Source organism: Gobio gobio, assembly GCF_949357685.1.
Source record: "Gobio gobio genome assembly, chromosome: 3".
In the NCBI taxonomy this organism is placed as follows: Eukaryota; Metazoa; Chordata; class Actinopteri; order Cypriniformes; family Gobionidae; genus Gobio; species Gobio gobio.
Window position 1 is genome coordinate 55,190,184 of NC_137099.1, and position 19,274 is coordinate 55,209,457.

At 40.2% G+C, this 19,274-nt stretch overlaps 1 protein-coding gene across 1 annotated transcript; it reads left to right on the forward strand.

Annotated features, from left to right (window-relative positions):
* The first annotated feature begins 766 nt into the window (after positions 1-766).
* Positions 767-19,035, forward strand: smarca5 (SNF2 related chromatin remodeling ATPase 5). The gene is made up of 24 exons (XM_079811898.1): positions 767-1,041; positions 2,409-2,531; positions 2,643-2,809; positions 4,913-5,013; positions 5,129-5,229; positions 6,676-6,855; positions 6,953-7,108; positions 7,193-7,324; positions 7,494-7,562; positions 7,737-7,846; positions 7,998-8,224; positions 8,310-8,431; positions 8,589-8,741; positions 8,923-9,055; positions 10,551-10,699; positions 10,810-10,929; positions 11,026-11,133; positions 11,240-11,353; positions 14,913-15,035; positions 15,222-15,354; positions 15,438-15,556; positions 17,692-17,904; positions 18,388-18,498; positions 18,600-19,035. Exons 1-24 carry the CDS (start codon positions 961-963, stop codon positions 18,663-18,665), a joined length of 3,111 nt encoding a protein of 1,036 aa, XP_079668024.1. The 5' UTR covers positions 767-960; the 3' UTR covers positions 18,666-19,035.
* Positions 19,036-19,274: the final 239 nt, after the last annotated feature.

Genomic DNA, 19,274 nt, shown 5'->3' on the forward strand with positions numbered 1-19,274 from the left:
TTTTTTTTTTTTATTATTAATTAATTAATTTGTTGTTGCAAGTGAGATGAGTAAATGCTCACATTTAGTCTATAACTAAGTGACTTGCGTTACTAATTTTAAAAAGTAACTCGATATGTTATATGCATTACTTTACTAGTTACTTGGAAAAAAGTAATCTGATTACATATCTTGCGTTACTTGTAATCTGTTCCCCCAAACACTGGTTACAATACATGACGTTCTATGTGACCGTGGACCACAAAACCAGCCAACAATTGTATGGGTCAAAATTATACATTTTTATTTTATGCCAAAAATAATTAGGATATGTAAAATACACATGTATTATTAGTAGTAATATGCTAAGGACTTCATTTGGACAACTTTAAAGGCGATTTTCTCAATATTTCGTTTTTTTTTTTTTTTGCACCCTCAGATTCCAGATTTTCAAATAATTGTATCTCGGCCAAATATTCAATGGAAAGCTTATTTATTCATCTTTCAGATGATGTATAAATATCAATTTAAAAAAATTAACCCTTATGACTGGTTCAGGGTCACAAATCTCATGCTATTATTACACCATAGAAGAGTCTTACAAGAAACTGAATGTATTAAACATCTTTCTTAAACGTAAAAAAAGAACATATGAATGTTTTTGTGTTGTTGTTGTTGTTGTTGTTGTTGCAAGGAATAGTAATAACATACACCGATTAATTTGCTGTTCGTGTACTGTTTTAGTGCACGCGGTGACGTCACGCTCGGCGGAAATCTCGCGATATCTATAGCAAGGCCCGTTTGCGGGAACAGTGTCAACAGAAAAGCCGGGGGCCGCGAATGACGCGTGGTGTGCTTGCTCTATTTGGGCAATATTTTGAAACTTTCCAATCAAACCTATATACTTTCTCGGCTTTTCGGACTTAATGTTAACGGAATTACTCGTGTCTATAGTGAAATAACGGAATTAGTCAGCCAAGCATGTCCCAAACAGAGAGCAGCATGGAGCAGGAGCCGCAGCGGGAAGAGCCGACCCAACTGAACTTGGCCGGTCCGGCAGAGGTAACGTTAAGCGACTCATTTCCATCATATCCCACTCATAATTACACCCCAGTTCGTTCGGGACTTTAAAACACGGACGGATGGAGCTGGAAACAAAGCGTCGACGGCCATCCGCGCGCGAGACGCGAGAGTGCAGCTGAAAGTTTTTGTTAGCATGTATTGTTCCGGCTTAGATGAATAGATTCGGCGATCGTCGTCCATTTTCACATTCATAACAACATTTGATCACCTTTAACCCTGGTTAATTGGCAGATTTAGGGATGGCGTTAGAGAGATGTCCGGTTTGATGTGTTGTTAACGTATGAATTAACGTTAACTTAGCTGAATATGACACGCAATGGTGGTGTCGTTAGATTTACTTTTGAATTAAGCACATTTTGATATATGGGTCAGACGGAACATATTTTTTTGTATCGCTTAAGATATAGTTATCCATTTGGACTCTTGTTATTGTAGATTTAATTCAAAATAAAAGCTCGGTTAAGTGAGACTTCCTGTGTGACGCTGAACGAGGAATTACCCGCCACTGAGTGATGTCACAAAAGCCACCATACTAGGACGTTAATTATGCATGTTTTGTTTACTTGGTTGTTGTTCAGAAGTATTTATTAAAGCAATGTTGATAACTACATTTGATATCAAACCGAACTATTTGTATCTGTGTAAAAGAGAAGTTTGGGTTGAGCGTGTAACGGTTGTCAAAGAACGACGCTTTGGAAATTATAACAATATGATATTTCCTAAGCAAATCTCTGTTGATATTGAGTTGACAATTATCTTTGATCCAATATACACACACTTAATGCTTTGTTTGAGCTTTCAGAAACGCACATTTAAAAAAAAAAAATGACATAATTTTGTCCTCTTAGGTGTATCCAAAATGTTGTCCAATCAAATGTCTCGAGTGAAAATGTCCCCTCCCTTTAGAGTCAGAATGAAACCGTCAACCTAATATTTAAAGGCATGTTATAGATTTTATTGTGATTGATTCATCCATGCATGTTACTTTTCTCTTTCTTTATAATCTTGTCCTCAGAATTTTTAACCCATGTCATAATAACTCTAAAATATAAGATGGGAGGGAAAGTAAGTCGATGCTTTTGCGCTCGTCTCACAAATGTTTTGCGTTCCGACCGCAAAGGTTCTTGGGGGAGCACAAAACATTTGCGAGAGAATGTAAAAGTTTTACCAAATTTCTTTACTTGTTTCTTTACCATGTCCCTTTAGGAGCTCCTTATGAAACTTCCTGTATCATTTAGAAAATGTAAATATAGGAGGGAAAAACCTGCATCCATCAATCTTGGCTTTACATTTTTTTTTTTCTCTTGCAGTTCATGCATAAATTACATAATTTCTTTCTCATTAAGGATGATGCTTCAGAAAATGGTCCTGACGAAGCATCGGATACAGCAATGGATAGTGAAGCGCACTCGTCCTCACCTTCCTCAGCAAAGGAGAAGGAGCCGCCCGGTGGATATGAAGAAAAAGTGGTAATGCATTTAGCCTTCCATAACAATGAAAGTTACTAATTACGCAAGAAAGTGGATCTGTAAGTAGATGTGACATATCTATTGTTGATATTAACTGCTTTGTTTAAACAGAAAACAGACCGGACCAACAGATTCGAGTACCTCCTGAAGCAGACGGAAGTGTTTGCTCATTTCATCCAACCGGCTGCCCAGAAGACCCCAACTTCACCTCTGAAGATGAAGCCTGGGCGCCCTCGCATCAAAAAAGACGAGAAGCAGAACCTACTCTCTGTTGGAGAGTGAGTTTTCCCCATTTGTTTTCTCCATAAAAATCATGCTGCCAGTGATGCCACTGATTAACAACCGCAGAGATCATTGTAGGTCCGTCCTGAAAGGTTAAGATGTTACTTGACACTAAAATCTGTGGTGCTCTATTGATATTTAATGTGTATTTAAACAGCATGTAGCACACGGTACTAATACAACTGCTGCATGATTAATTGAAATTAGGGCTGTGCAATATCGCAAATGTACATATCGCAATATGCATAACGCAAGGGCACGCAATATCTGATTGATTTGAATAGGCTACTTCAACATTGTGAAAAGTGTACGTTTTAGGTCAACGCATTTAGCAGAGAATAGACTGAGCACATGACTGTTACTTACGACTTGCTTGACGTTAAAAAGTTATTAAACGCAATAACTTGTGAAAACAACTTCTTGCAGTCTCGTGCTGTCTGACGCACACCGAAACGTGCGCACAAGCCGTTCTTTTTTCGTGTCTTGTTACACACTCGAACTGTCAAATACACACACAGTTATGTCAAAAATGGCTGTCTTGACGAGTATTCATGTAAACACAGTCGGTTATGCTTTAAGTGAAAGATATCAGTTGGGGAAAGAAATAGATTTTGCACACAAAGCAATATCGTATCGCATATCGCATTATTTAACAAGGATATCACATTTTTCTTCAATATCGCACAGCCCTAATTGAAATAAAACCAATATATGGCTTAGCAAATGCTGCGATTTATATGATAAATGTATACAATGCCTGTTTCATGCGGCACTCTTCTTTTACATGAGGATCTCATGATCCAGTGTTTTTAATTAGCTTGGAGTTTGATACTTTTTAGATACCGACCGAATTGCCTCGACACAATAGAGTATTGTAAAAGGTCGTATACCAAATTTCAATACCTAAGGGGTTAATCTTGTCAACAGCATGCAGAATGATTGGCTGTGGTGAAAAAAACATTAGTTTACGGCGATTACGCCCAGGGACGCGACTCGCACGTGAGGCTGTAGTGTGTCCCTCCCCCGAAAGTTCCTGAACTTTGTAAAAGTACTACCTTGGGAGCAGGGCCGTTCAGAGGGGGAAATATTTACCCGGAACTTAATTTAGACCCTGGTTCTTGCGGTCGAAAAACACACAGAGTACCACCCTAAAGTTCCTAGTTCCTGGGGAAAATTCCTGCGGTGGAAACACGACTATAGATGTAAAAGATGTGGAAAAGATAATAAATTGTGGAAACATTTCACCAGGCTCGATGCCAATAGCGGGTAATGCAATATTCACGACAAGAGAATTGCTACTAAGAACGACAACACAACAAATCTGAAGCACTTGACAGTGCACGGAATAAACTAAAGAGCAGAACGTTTCTCTGTATTCGACTGCAAGAAGAACTGCAGCGCGTCACATAAACGAACCGAAACTCAGCATATACTTTCCTCACAGACATGAGAAATAGGCCTTTAGAAAGCTTGAAATATCTGTTTAAACAAACCATTCAAATCGAAAAACAAATACTTTATGTAATCCAAATGAAAGGTGAATATATATTATATATTAATATATTCTGCATATATTCCGCCCCCAGTACCGAGTCTTTGAGTCTGTAAAAAAAGTCAACAAACTGAAAAAAGAGGGGGGGTTTTTTGAGGTAATGTAATCTTGTTAAAACAGAAAAATAAATTTGGTTTTCGAAAAAGGTATCATTCAGGAACCGGTTTCGATATCAAATTTTACCCAGCCCTATTTTTGATGTCTTAGAGCATTTATACTGTAAAAATACTTTAGAAGAGTATATTTACTGTGAAATTACAATAGTAATATTTCTTTTGTTTGATATTTTTGTGTGTGTGTATAAAACTTATGTTAGATGTGATTAATCGATTTGACAGTGCTAATTTTTATTTAGTAATAATAACTATTATTATTATATAACACAGTTTTTGGCCAAATTGTTTAGCTTTACATAAACAAGCATTACAAACCTGGAGTTTTTTTGTTTTGTTTAATTGCTATCACAGTTTTTAACATTTATTATTATTATTTTGTTTAGCTTATAACTCTAATAGTGTCAATGCCATGTTTTAATGATTTGTTTTAGTAACCGCCACCGTCGGACTGAGCAGGAGGAGGATGAGGAGCTGCTAAGTGAGAGCAACAAAACCACCAGTGTTTGCACACGTTTTGACGATTCGCCTTCTTGTGAGTAATACGCACAATTAAACACTTATATAAACACAATGTCGATGTAGCACCACATGGCCTCTTGGTAATAAAAAAAAAAACTTATAATGGCCAATGAACATTTTATTGACAGATGTGAAAACCGGCAAACTGAGAGACTACCAGGTCCGTGGACTGAACTGGCTCATTTCCCTTTATGAGAATGGAATCAATGGGATCCTTGCTGATGAAATGGTATGACTCCGCCCATCAACTCATTGTCCTTTTATTAGAAAATGAACAAAGATAATATCTAGGGCTGTACGATTAATCGAAAAGTAACCGAAACCGACATTCAGAACCTCTAACCGACGTATTTTTCCCATGTCGGTTATTTCGGTTTTCACGTGACTCCGCCCCGTCAGTCACATCAAGTGCAGTTTGCAGGCACACAGAGATGCAGGAGCAGTTATCTGTGTTTATAGATGCCCAGAATCACTATAGTAACTGCATGTTTTACACAGTTTGTACAGGTAAGTTAATTGCCATTCTTCATACAGCCTACCGGCACACACACACACACACACACACACACAGACAGACGGCGCGCGCACACACACACACACACACACAGACGGCGCGCGCGCAAGCCCTGAAGCCAGATCGCTTTCACTTTCGTGCTCATAAAGTTTGTCAAGTACATGCGTTTAAAGGCTTGCCAGTTTCAACATGTATAGCGATTGTGCACTATTCAAAAACAACAATACGGAAAACGTATCCGTTCAGTGCTCAGCTTTTTTCTGTGACACAGAGCCGAGCCGATCGCATCTCTGACAACACGCGCGCCCTGAAGGCAGACCTCTTTCACCTATCCTCACAAAGCTTGTCATTTGTATGTGGTTTAAGCCCTGCCAGTTTGAACATTAAAGCGAGTTTCGGATGTGTATTATCAGATGTCCATCAGATGTGTATTATGTTGAACTAATGGCTGATATATTGTGACAAACGAACACTCAGACAGAAGCTCGCACATCATGTGAAGATCACGCGCAGAAACGCAGTCTCAACGCTGTCCTGTGACTAAAGTAAAGTCACTAAAGTAGCTTAGAAACTCAACCGTTATAGTCATAAATTTTAATACCTTTGAAGTACAAACCACAGCTTCATAATGAATAGAGACGGTATGAGTAATTCACACACACAATCTCTCTCTCATTAATGCATTCAGATAAATGTAATGTAGGCCTATGCCTACTAATTTATCTGTATCTTATGTACAACAAGCACAAATCTGCCCCATAGACAATAACTGCTGAAAATGAACCGTTTTCTTCAAGTATTTTAAAATCACAAAGAAATTCACTTTTTCATTAGAAAAAAAAATCCACCTGTTCTATATATAAATATGTAGAACATATTTACAGTACAAACCTTATCAGTGAACTTACTCAAAAACCTTGTGAACGAAAAAAAAGAAAAAGCAAAATAATCATTCATTAATCGTAATCGAGGTAAAATGTTCAATTAATCGAGGTTTTTATTTTTGGGCAAATCGTTACAGCCCTAATAATATCTTTGTTTTTAATGTTCTGGAAACTCCTGTAGTCCTTTTTTGTAGTTATGATTAGCTGTAAAATATTTCAGCAATCAGAAATTGGAAGTTTCTTCTAATCAAATGTCTCGCACTTCTTGTGCCATCAGGGTCTTGGTAAGACTCTTCAGACCATCTCTCTGCTGGGCTACATGAAGCACTATAGAAACATTCCTGGACCTCACATGGTTCTGGTACCCAAATCCACCCTGTATAACTGGATGAATGAGTTCAAGCGCTGGGTTCCCTCTCTACGAGCAGTCTGCCTCATTGGGGACAGGGATGAAAGAGTAAGTAGGGATTTCAAATGACTGTATTGTGAAGTAGGGCTGGATTGAATCCTTTTTCTAAACATCTTGCCGTCTAATAACCCACTTCTGGTTGTAGACTGCTTTTGTCCGTGACACGCTGCTGCCGGGTGAATGGGATGTGTGCGTTACCTCCTATGAGATGGTCATTATCGAGAGGGCCGTCTTCAAAAAGTTCAACTGGAGATACCTGGTCATTGACGAGGCTCACCGTATCAAGAACGAGAAATCGAAGGTTTGCAGTTGCTTCTGCCTTCCAACTGCAGCACATTTTCAAAAAAGCTACACTTAAATATTAATGTTAACGTTTTTCTCTCAGCTTTCAGAGATTGTGCGAGAGTTCAAGACTACAAATCGATTGCTGCTGACTGGAACCCCACTGCAGAACAACCTTCATGAGCTGTGGGCGCTGCTGAACTTCCTGCTGCCAGACGTTTTTAACTCCTCAGAGGTGCCACTTTCACTCAATTCTGTCTTTTGTGTTCTTTGAACGTTGTTAAAGGTTAATGTTTAGGTTGGGTAAGGTTAACTTTCTGTGAAATTTCTACATTTTCTGAAACTGAAATCATAAATGTAACTCTGATATTGAAGGTGCTCTTTTGTCTTTCCACTTTGTGCAGGATTTTGATTCCTGGTTTGACACCAATAACTGTCTGGGTGACACAAAATTGGTGGAACGTCTACATACTGTGAGTACGATGCAAAGTCAAAATGTATTGAGAAAATATGAATGGATGGGCATTTCAAGCAAAAATAGTTCTCACAACTCCAAGTTGCATTATATTAAAGAAAAAGCATGATTTTTGTTTTTAAAGCAATTTCTTTGCTCTGCAGTGTAACTAATAAATGTCACAATGGTACAGGTACTTCGTCCATTCCTGCTGAGGCGTATCAAAGCCGATGTGGAGAAGTCTCTCCTCCCCAAAAAGGAAATCAAGATGTATATTGGGCTCAGCAAGATGCAGAGAGAATGGTAAATATGAATAATGATAAATACCTAAAAAATATGCTTTTTGGTTATTTACTAGCCATTTGTTAAAGGCAATAATATGACCCATTTTTGATGTATTGGACAAAGTGTCAGAATCAACAGTCAAATAATGACCTTTTATTATTCCCTTTAGGTACACCAAGATATTGATGAAGGATATTGACATTCTGAACTCTGCGGGTAAGATGGACAAAATGCGTCTGTTGAACGTGCTGATGCAGCTCAGGAAATGCTGCAACCACCCCTACTTGTTTGATGGAGCGGAGCCGGGCCCACCTTACACCACTGACCTCCACCTGGTGGTCAACAGCGGAAAGATGGTGGTGCTGGACAAGCTGCTGCCCAAGCTGAATGAGCAAGGTGACCACTCTTGTCCTTTGCAAATGTAAACGTTCGAATTGTCTTGACATGTGGCTTTTAACATGGCTGTTTTCTTATCCTGCAGGTTCCCGTGTGCTGATCTTCAGTCAGATGACCAGGGTGCTGGACATTCTGGAGGATTATTGTATGTGGCGTAACTACGGTTACTGTCGTCTGGATGGACAGACTCCTCACGAGGAGCGACAGGTATGAAAGGGATTTTTCTCATATGGTATGCTATCTTAAGTGTGTATTTGTGCATGCATTTCAAGTATTTAGCTTTTCTCATTGTACAGCAGAGCAGCTCAGTAGTAAATAAGCACCAATGATTGATGATAAAGTAACATTCTTCTCATCTCCTCAGGTCTCCATCAATGCCTTCAATGAGCCCGACAGCTCCAAGTTTGTGTTCATGTTGAGCACCAGAGCAGGAGGTCTAGGTATCAATCTGGCCACCGCCGATGTCGTCATCATCTATGACTCTGACTGGAATCCTCAAGTGGATCTTCAGGCTATGGTCCGTGTTCATGCTGGCATCTTTTATTCAATGGATTTGTTATTGCTTTGATATTTGGACTCGTGACTAGCATATTGCATTCTCCTTTCATCAGAAGTTTATTAAAAAGTTCTTCTCTCTGAAGAAGCATCAAACCTCATCTGGAATGGAATGTTAATTAATTTTCATCTTCTCTGTTCAGGATCGTGCCCACAGGATTGGTCAAAAGAAACAGGTCCGCGTGTTCCGATTCATCACGGAAAATACAGTTGAGGAAAGAATTGTGGAGCGTGCTGAAATGAAGCTCCGCTTGGACTCCATTGTCATTCAGCAAGGTAAGACCTGAAACAAACACAATCAGCCACTTAATTTATTCATATTTTATGTCATTTTTTTTCTAATTGATCACTTTTTGAAAAATCATTTTTTTTTTTCATAATACTATATATTTCATAAATTTATATATTGATTTTAAACATGATTACTACTATTGCTTTCCAATTAAATTTATAAATATTTATAAATGATTAGTGACAACTTTTTTTATAATTAATGTAATCGCTTTTTTTTTTTTTAATTATTATTACTTCATATACTTCAATATTATTTATTTGACATATTCTTTATTGTCATTTTTATTATTTTAAATAATTATGGATGGATGGATGGATGGATGGGAGGGTGGATGGGAGGGTGGATGGGAGGGTGGATGGGAGGGTGGATGGATGGATGGATGGATGGATGGATGGATGGATGGATGGATGGATGGATGGATGGATGGGTGGATGGGTGGATAGGTGGGTGGGTTGGTAGGTGGATGGATGGATGGATAGGAGGATGGATGGATGGATAGGAGGATGGATGGATGGATAGGAGGATGGATAGGAGGATGGATGGATGGATAGGAGGATGGATGGATGGATAGGAGGATGGATAGGAGGATGGATGGATGGATAGGAGGATGGATGGATGGATGGATGGATAGGAGGATGGATGGATGGATGGATAGGAGGATGGATGGATAGGTGGGAGGATGGATGGATAGGTGGGAGGATGGATGGATGAGAGGAGGGATGGGATGGATGGATTGATGATGGAGGGAGGGAGGGACGGAGGGAGGGATGGATGGATGGATGGATGGATGGATGATGGATGGATGGATGGATGATGGATGGATGGATGGATTGATGATGGATGGATGGATGGATGGATGGATGGATGGATGGATGGATGGATGGATGGATGGATGGATGGGAGGATGGATGGATGGGAGGATGGATGGATGGGAGGATGGCTGGATGGATGGAGGATGGATGGATGGGAGGGAGGATGGATGGATGGGAGGATGGCTGGATGGATGGAGGAGGGATGGATGGATGGATAGGAGGGTGGATGGATGGATAGGAGGATGGATGGATGGATGGATAGGAGGATGGATGGGAGGATGGATGGATGGATGGATGGATAGGAGGATGGATGGATAGGTGGGAGGATGGATGGATCGAGGATGGATGAGAGGAGGGATGGGATGGATGGATGGATGGAGGATGGATGAGAGGAGGGATGGGATGGATGGATGGGAGGAGGGAGGGATGGATGGATTGATGAGGGAGGGAGGGAGGGATGGATGGATGGATGGATGGATGGATGGATGGATGGATGGATGGAGGATGGATGGATGGATGGAGGATGGATGGATGGATGGAGGATGGATGGATGCTGGATGGATAGATAGATAGATGTGTTTACATTTCATAATTACATTTTTTTTTCTTTCTCATTTTTTAGTTATTCATTTTAAACTTGATTAATACCCTTGCTTCCCTACAGGCAGGCTGGTTGATCCAAACATGAGCAAACTGGGTAAAGATGAAATGCTGTCCATCATTCGGCATGGTGCCACTCATGTGTTCGCCTCTAAGGAGAGTGAGATCACAGATGAAGACATCGATGCCATCTTGGAGAGGGGAGAGAAGAAGGTATGGCCTTTTAATCTCGGGGAAGCTGCCTCACAAAGCTAAACCGAAGTATGAAAATGAAAAGTTAATTCAGAGCAATGCTGCAATGACACTTCTGATGTTTGTTTTAGACCATGGAGATGAAGGAAAAGCTGGCCAATCTCGGAGAAAGCTCGCTGAAAAACTTCACCATGGACACGGAGAACAGCGTGTACAACTTTGAGGGTGAAGATTACAGAGAAAAGAAAAAGGTAATGCATTAAAAACTGCAACAAGTTCTTGTCATTATACTCTATGGTTAACGTTTATATACTGATCTGAACACCCCTCCTCCTCCTCCTCCTCAGGTCATCACTAACTGGATTGAGCCACCCAAGAGAGAGCGCAAGGCGAACTACGCTGTGGATGCTTACTTCAGAGAGGCACTGCGTGTTAGCGAGCCCAAAGCACCAAAGGTATTATTAGCCCTGACACTGTTGACCGTAATAGGCATTTCAATTCAAAGCCTGTTCTCTAGAGCTTTCCTAATGCTGACTTTTTTTCTCCATCTGATTCCCTCAGGCTCCCCGTCCTCCCAAACAGCCCAATGTCCAAGACTTCCAGTTCTTTCCCCCTCGGCTTTTTGAGCTGCTGGAGAAGGAGATCCTGTATTACAGGAAGACCATTGGCTACAAGGTATGTCTGTTGAAGTTCAGGTTGGGGTCAAGGTACACTACCATTCAAATGTACCTCTCAAAGGTCTCTTCTGCTCACAGAGGCTGCATTTGTTTAAAAATACAGTAAAAACTGTAATATAGTGAAATATTACAATTTAAATGTTGGTTGGTTAATTTTGATGATGCAAAGCTGAATTTTCAGCATCCTGACTTCAGTCTTCAGTGTCACATGATCCTTCAGAAATCATTTTAATATGATCAGTTATCAATGTTAGAAACGGTTGGCTGCTTTATATTTCTGTGGAAACGGTGATTGGATTCAGGATTCTTTGAATAGAAAGTTCAGAAGAACAGCTTTTATTTGAAATAGAAATGTTTTGAAATATTATAAATATCTTTACTGTCATTTCTGATCAGTATCAGTTTAATGTTGTCCTTGCTGAGTAAAAGCTTTTCTTCTTCAAAAATGAAATCTTAATGACTTTTGAACGGTATTTTATATTCTTAATGCACACTCCGGGTCTAATTGTGAATAGCTGCGTTTCCACTGTCGTACCAGTGCGAGCCAGGGCTTTCAATGGGTCGGGCTGGGTTAATAGCCTCGGACATGTAGCACCGAGCCCAAAACCATGCTGTGTTTCCATCGTCAGGTTGGATATGGGTATCAATGCTTAAAGGGTTAGTTCACCCAAAAATGAAAATTCTGTCATTAATTACTCACCCTTATGTCGTTCGAGACCCGTAAGACCTCCGTTCATATTCGGAACACAAATGAAGATATTTTTGTTGAAAGCTGATGGCTGAGAAAGGCTTCAGTTAGGCCTCCATTGGCATTCAGTACACTTATACTCCCAAGACCGATAAAAGGCACTTAAAATGTCATTACAAAGTCCATCTCACCACAGTGACTCTACAATAATTTTACGATGCGACGACAATAGTTTTTGTGCGCAAAAAAAAATCAAAATAACACCTTTATCCAACTTGTTATTGCCTTCCGTGTGTGCCTCCACGACGCATGCGCGAGAATATGACGTAGCGCCGGGGCTCGGGAATCCATGAAATGCACACTTAAGCCCCATTTTGAGCACTACACCGAGATCTAAAGCACGATCAATGTCGAATCCAACAGCTGAGATACGCGCGTCTTCCTCTGATTGTAAACAAATCACTTCTGGGTCATCTGTCCGAACGCCGGATCTGCGTCATATTCTCGCGCATACGTTGTGGAGGCATACACGGAAGGCAATAACAAGTTGGATAAAGGTGTTATTTTAATTTTTTTTGCGCACAAAAACTATTGTCGTCGCATCGTAAGATTATTGTAGAGTCACTGTGGTGAGAGAGACTTTGTAACGATGTTTTGAGTGCCTTTTATCCGTCTTGGGAGTATAAGTGTACTGAATGCCAATGGAGGCCTTTCTCAGCCATCAGCTTTCAACAAAAATATCTTCATTTGTGTTCCGAATATGAACGGAGGTCTTACGGGTCTCGAACGACGTGAGGGTGAGTAATTAATGACAGAATTTTCATTTTTGGGTGAACTAACCCTTTAAAAGAAAGGACACACGTTATTCAGTTGCGTCTGTTTATTTGTAGTCACAGGAGAGTAGCCTATTACATCACATTTAGAAAGAACAGTCATTTCTACACATTTTTCCTTCAAAAATATGACCCGAGGAGTTTTAGCACTCTTTCCAGTGACCGTCCCAGTACAATTAATAATCAGTCAGAGAAACCGAGGAAGCTCTCGAAAAAACGAAGTTGCTTTATTTTATGACATGCGGAGCTAAGTATGGATATCAGACAGTCCGGTGTAAAGAGATGAGACATACTGACAGATAAATTCAAGATTGAGAGAGCCTATAGGATTTGTCTGATTTCTTCAAGCAGTCGTATTTACCATGTTTACTATAGTAATGGTTATAGAGTGCATAGTCTTTTGCATCACATATAAATATTTCTGCCTTCTGTTTGTGATCCGATGTGGATTCTGATCACCAAATAAGTCATTTCAAACCATACATGAAAATCCCTCACCTTTCGGCAAAATTTGCCGTTTTGAACAGGTGCGCATGCCAGAAGGGAGCACGAGATTCAGGGGCAGTCTCGATCCATTGAGTCAGCCCATTGACTTATGTCCTGATCAGTGCCCTGACTACTGAACTAGGGAGCTGATTGAGACGCACCCTCAGTGAACTGCGATTCAGTGAACTATATAATATAAGCGCGAGTCTGGAGAAACAGGCGTACATTTTTTCATTTTCAGTGTTGAGCAACGTAGTCTGCATGTGTTGCGTTATTGTGTTAATAATAACTAAAGTGCCTAATTGTTACATATTTATTTTGTATGAAAACTAGCTACTTATGTAACTACTTATGGATTAAAAAGTACCGTTGTATCAGTGCTGCGCGAGCTGTCTCTCACAAACACAGACGTGCGCACACAGACATAAGATAATTGTAAAATGAAAATTTTTAAAAAGTTTAAATTTTGTTCTTGCTTGTGTTTTTTTTCTGTCAAAATGTCAGAAAGCATTTTGTATTATCCATCTGTGTTTTTAAAATTAGTTAAATGCGGACGTTTTACTGTTAACACAGCCCTCATTACATGTCGGATTCGTCTAAATTATACTTGATATTCTTTTTAGAAGAAGTGATTCGTTTTGCTATTATTGGACTCCTGTCTATTCATTGTCAATTGTTTTCTATAAATATGTATTCAAATATTTATTCAGCTAATGCGTGTCCTGTTTAAAATTTAGGCCTACAATGTTTGAATGCAAAGACAACACGTCACAAATAGAAGCCCTTTCCCCTGTGGTATTTAGTATCATAATAGGATATTGGAATAATAAATTAAGGAGCCTATCTTAAATGTACACACAATGTTGCTTTGTTTTTGTTTTTTACTGTTTCCTAGGGGCTTCTTAATTTTAGACTAGTTGACCAGCACACATTATATGCAACCTATCCCCAGGTTGGCAAAAAAAGCATCTCAAAATGCATCAGAATGATGCTTTAAAATATGGAATATTAAAAATGTTCTTCAGGGGGTGCATGCCCCCGTACCCCCCAAGAAGGGTAATATCCTTCTCACCTTTTTTACCCCTGACCCGTTTTCATGCCTGTCAAACACTCGCTGAGATTTGAGCTAAAATGTGTTTAAAAGTCTTTAATGCTGATGTTAGCTGGTATATGAAATCATACGGGGCGCTGGCGTCTCCAGACTCAGATAAACCACAGCTTTGTTCATGAACACTCCTCAAGCCCGAGCTGGCCCACTTTGCACCAAGGTATAAACCCTGTCCGTTGGCCCAGAGGAAGCCCCGACGAGGCCCGATCAAGCCCCGGAAGTGGCAGTGGAAATGCGACTAATGATTCATCAGTTATTCAACATAAAAAACTACTTGTACATATGGCATGTTATAAAAGTAAAATGGATTGCAGATGAAGTTTCATGTTGACTTTCAGTATGTCCACACATTAACATGCAGTTCAGTGAAGCTGTGAATAATGTTATGGGAAGCAATCGTCCCTTCTGACGTTCCTAATGTGTAATGTCGCTGTGCTAACAGGTGCCAAGAAACCCCGATCTGCCCAACTCGGCCCAAATGCAGAAAGAGGAACAGGCCAAGATCGATGAAGCTGAACCGCTTAATGAGGAAGAGCTGGAGGAGAAGGAGAACCTCCTCTCACAGGTAAATCCCTTCTGGGACTTCATGTGCCAACCCAGTGGAGTGTACTTCCCTATCTTTTCATACTTGCATGCCACCTTTTAACTATAATTAATCCCACTGCAGTAACACGAAACTTCTTATCCCAGTCTAAATTGCGCTCATGTTGTTCGTGTACTGATGTTCATTCGATGTGTCATCTATATCCAGGGTTTTACTATTTGGACCAAGCGTGACTTCAACCAGTTCATCAAGGCCAATGAGAAGTGGGGAAGAGATGACATCGAGAACATCGCCCGGGAGGTGGAGGGCAAAACCCCAGAGGAGGTCATGGAATATTCTGGTATGTTGAAATGCTGTTTCGTCTTATACCGCTGAAGCACATACAGGAAACGCATGATTGAGGTCTGTTGTGTTTGTGTGCAGCTGTGTTCTGGGAGCGCTGCAATGAGCTGCAGGACATCGAGAAGATCATGGCTCAGATCGAGAGAGGAGAGGCCAGAATCCAGAGGAGAATCAGCATCAAAAAAGCACTGGACTCTAAAGTGAGCACACACTTCTGTCTAGACGTAGTCTTTGGTAGCTTGATATATCACGGTGATGAACATGCTTGGTATTATAGATATACCTTATTACAAATGGTTTGGATGCCTCTTTTCCATCAACGCGGTTAAATTTACCAACACTGTCTGTATGCTGTATAATGGAGGCATGCACACTCTATCCTCAACTTGGATGTGAAGTATGCACTAGTTGGTACTACATTTTGTTTGAAACTTTGCATCGGTTATAGTATGAGTGTGTGTTCTGTAAATGAAATTCGGACGTACTACATCTGCCATGTTGTCACTGTTATGTGACCTACGGCTTCAGTTGCGTTTCTTCACTGCCATTCAAATCCTCTCCCATGGCCTCATGAGATGGTAAAGCGTCCATCGAATGCGCACTTCAGAATCTCTCCGGGAAGTAAGCCACTTTTCCACTGCATGGTACGACTCGGCATGGTTCTGCTCGGCTCACTTTACTTTTGCTCTGTTTGCTTTTCCACTGCAGTTTAGTACCGCTTCAAAGTGGGTGGGGTTATAGACTTGATTGTTATTGTTGCGCCACCAACTCATCTACTGACCACGATACAGCCATTTCTTTTAAATGCAATATAATTTGAAGCAAATCATTGAAAGTCGTGTGAACAAAGTATACTGTGGTGGCTGTTGCTGACTATTTAAATGTTGTGGGTTTGGTGTCAATTGTGTCAAATCCAATGACGCTGGTAGTGACTATTCTCTCTGACCAATCAGTAATCTGCAGTGTTTATACATCACATTTTAGTATCCATATGGTTCGCTTGGAACCTCAACCGAAGTGGCACTAAAAAAAGTACTCGGTAGTGTACACAGTGGAAAACTGCTGAAAAGTGAGCCATACCATGCAGTGGAAAAGTGCCAGTAGAAGTTCATCCGAGTTTCGCCTATTGTTTTTCGAATGCTATGAATTAAGACATACTACTTGGGTCACATACTAGTCTTTCACCTACTATATAGTATGCAAGTAGGCATATGCGGATGCGGACGATGGTGAAACGAGTGGAGACTGGTTGAATTAAAATGCATATTGAGTTTTAGACAGTAGGTGGCGCTTAGAGGAACAGAAATAAACGAAACAGGCTGCTACTTTCTGTTTCTGCTACCGCTTGTCATTTACATGTTTTTAAATAGCCATTCAGATTTTTGTATTTGATAAAAGCTCTTAAAGGAACACTCCACTATCTTTGAAAATAGGCTCATTTTCGAACTCCCCTAGAGTTAAACAGTTGAGTTTTACCGTTTTCGAATCCATTCAGCCGATCTTGGGGTCTGGCGGGAGCACTTTTAGCATAGCTTAGCATAGATCATTGAATCTGATTAGACCGTTAGCATCTCACTTAAAAATGACCAAAGAGTTTCCATATTTTTCCTATTTAAAACTGATATTACGATATTAATGATATTAGGCAGCGCCTGAAAATAGGCTAACTTTTGTTAACATAACCTGCTTGCACAGGGAGCTGCTGGGGACTATTTTCAGGTGATGCTTAATATCAGTGCGGCTCCTGCACCCATAGTATGGCTCAAAGTTCCTTGATTATTATATATCGGCCTAGAAAATCGCAACTTGTCATTTTCCGTCTTAGTATACGATGTAACTACAGAAGAGTCAAGTTTTAAATAGGTAAAATATTGAAACCCTTTGGTCATTTTTGAGCGAGATGCTAACGGTCTAATCAGATTCAATGATCTATGCTAAGCTATGCTAAAAGTGCTACCGCCAGACCCGTAGATTGGCTGAATGGAACTGTTTAACTCTAGGGGAGCTGAAAAATGAGCCTATTTTCAAAAAAAGTGGCGTGTTCCTTTTAAAGACTTAATATTTATGTTTAAACATTTGCTTAAACAAATATTTTAATCTGTTCTAAAACATGCCAGAAAAGATGTCTGAAAAGGTTCTCATTCTGTATTGTTCTTTTGCACTTTAAACATTTGTTTACTTAACGTTGAACATTTAAATGCAGCAAAACATTATTTTAGTTGTAAGAAACGTATTAATTTTAAATTAGAGGATGGCACTCAATATTACTTTAGTATTAAGTGATAAAGTGACTAAAAGCTTTAGCTGTTAATATCTATATTGTTTCTCTCTCCAGATTGGCCGTTATAAGGCGCCGTTCCATCAGCTCAGGATCTCGTATGGCACAAACAAAGGGAAGAACTACACAGAGGAGGAGGATCGATTTCTCATCTGCATGCTGCACAAACTGGGCTTTGACAAGGAGAGCGTTTATGATGAGCTGCGCCAGTGCATACGCAACTCGCCCCAGTTTCGCTTTGATTGGTTCCTCAAGTCCCGCACGGCCATGGTGAGATTTAGCATTTTTCATTACTTTACCTTTCCCATTTGAGGGGCAATAAATGCAATAAGTGGTATTTGCAATTAAAAAAAAATGTAATTACCTTTTATTAAATGCATCTGTGTAGTCTTATGTCACATACTTTAAATTTAACGAGTTGTATCAAACAATCACAATACTATAGACTTGTTACTAACCATCAAAATCAGAGTCCGCATTAACAAAAGTTATCTTGAAACTGCAAAGGTGGGACAGAAGCTGCACCTGACTTGGCATTTGTGTTTATCTACATGGACTGTTTAAAGGTGGCATACATGTATTTACACAAAAAAAATTAGAAATGAAGAAAAAAACAGGAACTTATTAGAGGGTAGGGTATGCTGGTTTAATACATTTAGGAAAATGTCATATTCTGCTCCTATTAAAGTATGAAATCCCGCTATCTTTCAGAACTCCTAACACGGTTGTGTATATGTGTTTATGTAACCCCAGGAGCTCCAGAGGAGATGTAACACACTCATCACGCTCATTGAACGTGAGAACATGGAGCTGGAGGAGCGAGAGAAAGCAGAGAAGAAGAAGAGAGGTCCTCGCACGTCTTCGGTGAGCTTGTGCCAGTCAATCACAACAATTGCTGGAAATATTGAAGATGAGCTCATAAGTCGGAGAGTAATATTAATGACCTGTGCTTCTTTTCCCGTTAGGCCCAGAAACGCAAGCAGGACGGGACCAGTGATGGACGTGGCCGCAGGAAAAAGCTCAAATTGTGAACAGCCAGGCGTCACACCTCACATTGGCGAGGACCTTCAGTACAGCAATACTTGCATTTGTTGTTACGGGTCCCACTCATGTACTGTATGGATTTGCAGCACTGAACCTCGCCTCCGCGTAGCTTGACCTTTTCAACAAGGTGTAGAGTTGTAAATTAGATCTCTCTTTTAGTTATATTATGTACTACGGCTGTGCTGTCAGTTGTATTTTGTATTTATGCCTACTTTTGTTTTTTACACCACATTCCATTTGCTTGTATCAATTTGATTTGCCGTCTTTCCTCTCATTATTAGCATCTTCAGTATCGTCTCTGTACCCTCAGTTGAATGGTCAATTGGAACGTGACTAATAAATGTTGTTTTTTATAAACACTGCTCAGTCCATTTCCTCCAAATAAATGTAACATCTTCAGCTTGTATATTGATGTAGTGTTGGTATAGTCGTGTAGTCAGAGCATCTCCAAAACTGCAGCTCTTGTGGGGTGTTCCCGGTCTGCAGTGGTCAGTCTCTATCAAAAGTGCTCCAAGGAAGAACAGTGAAGAACCGGCGACAGGCTCATGGGCGGCCAAGGCTCATTGATGCACGTGTGGAGCGAAGGCTGGCCCGTG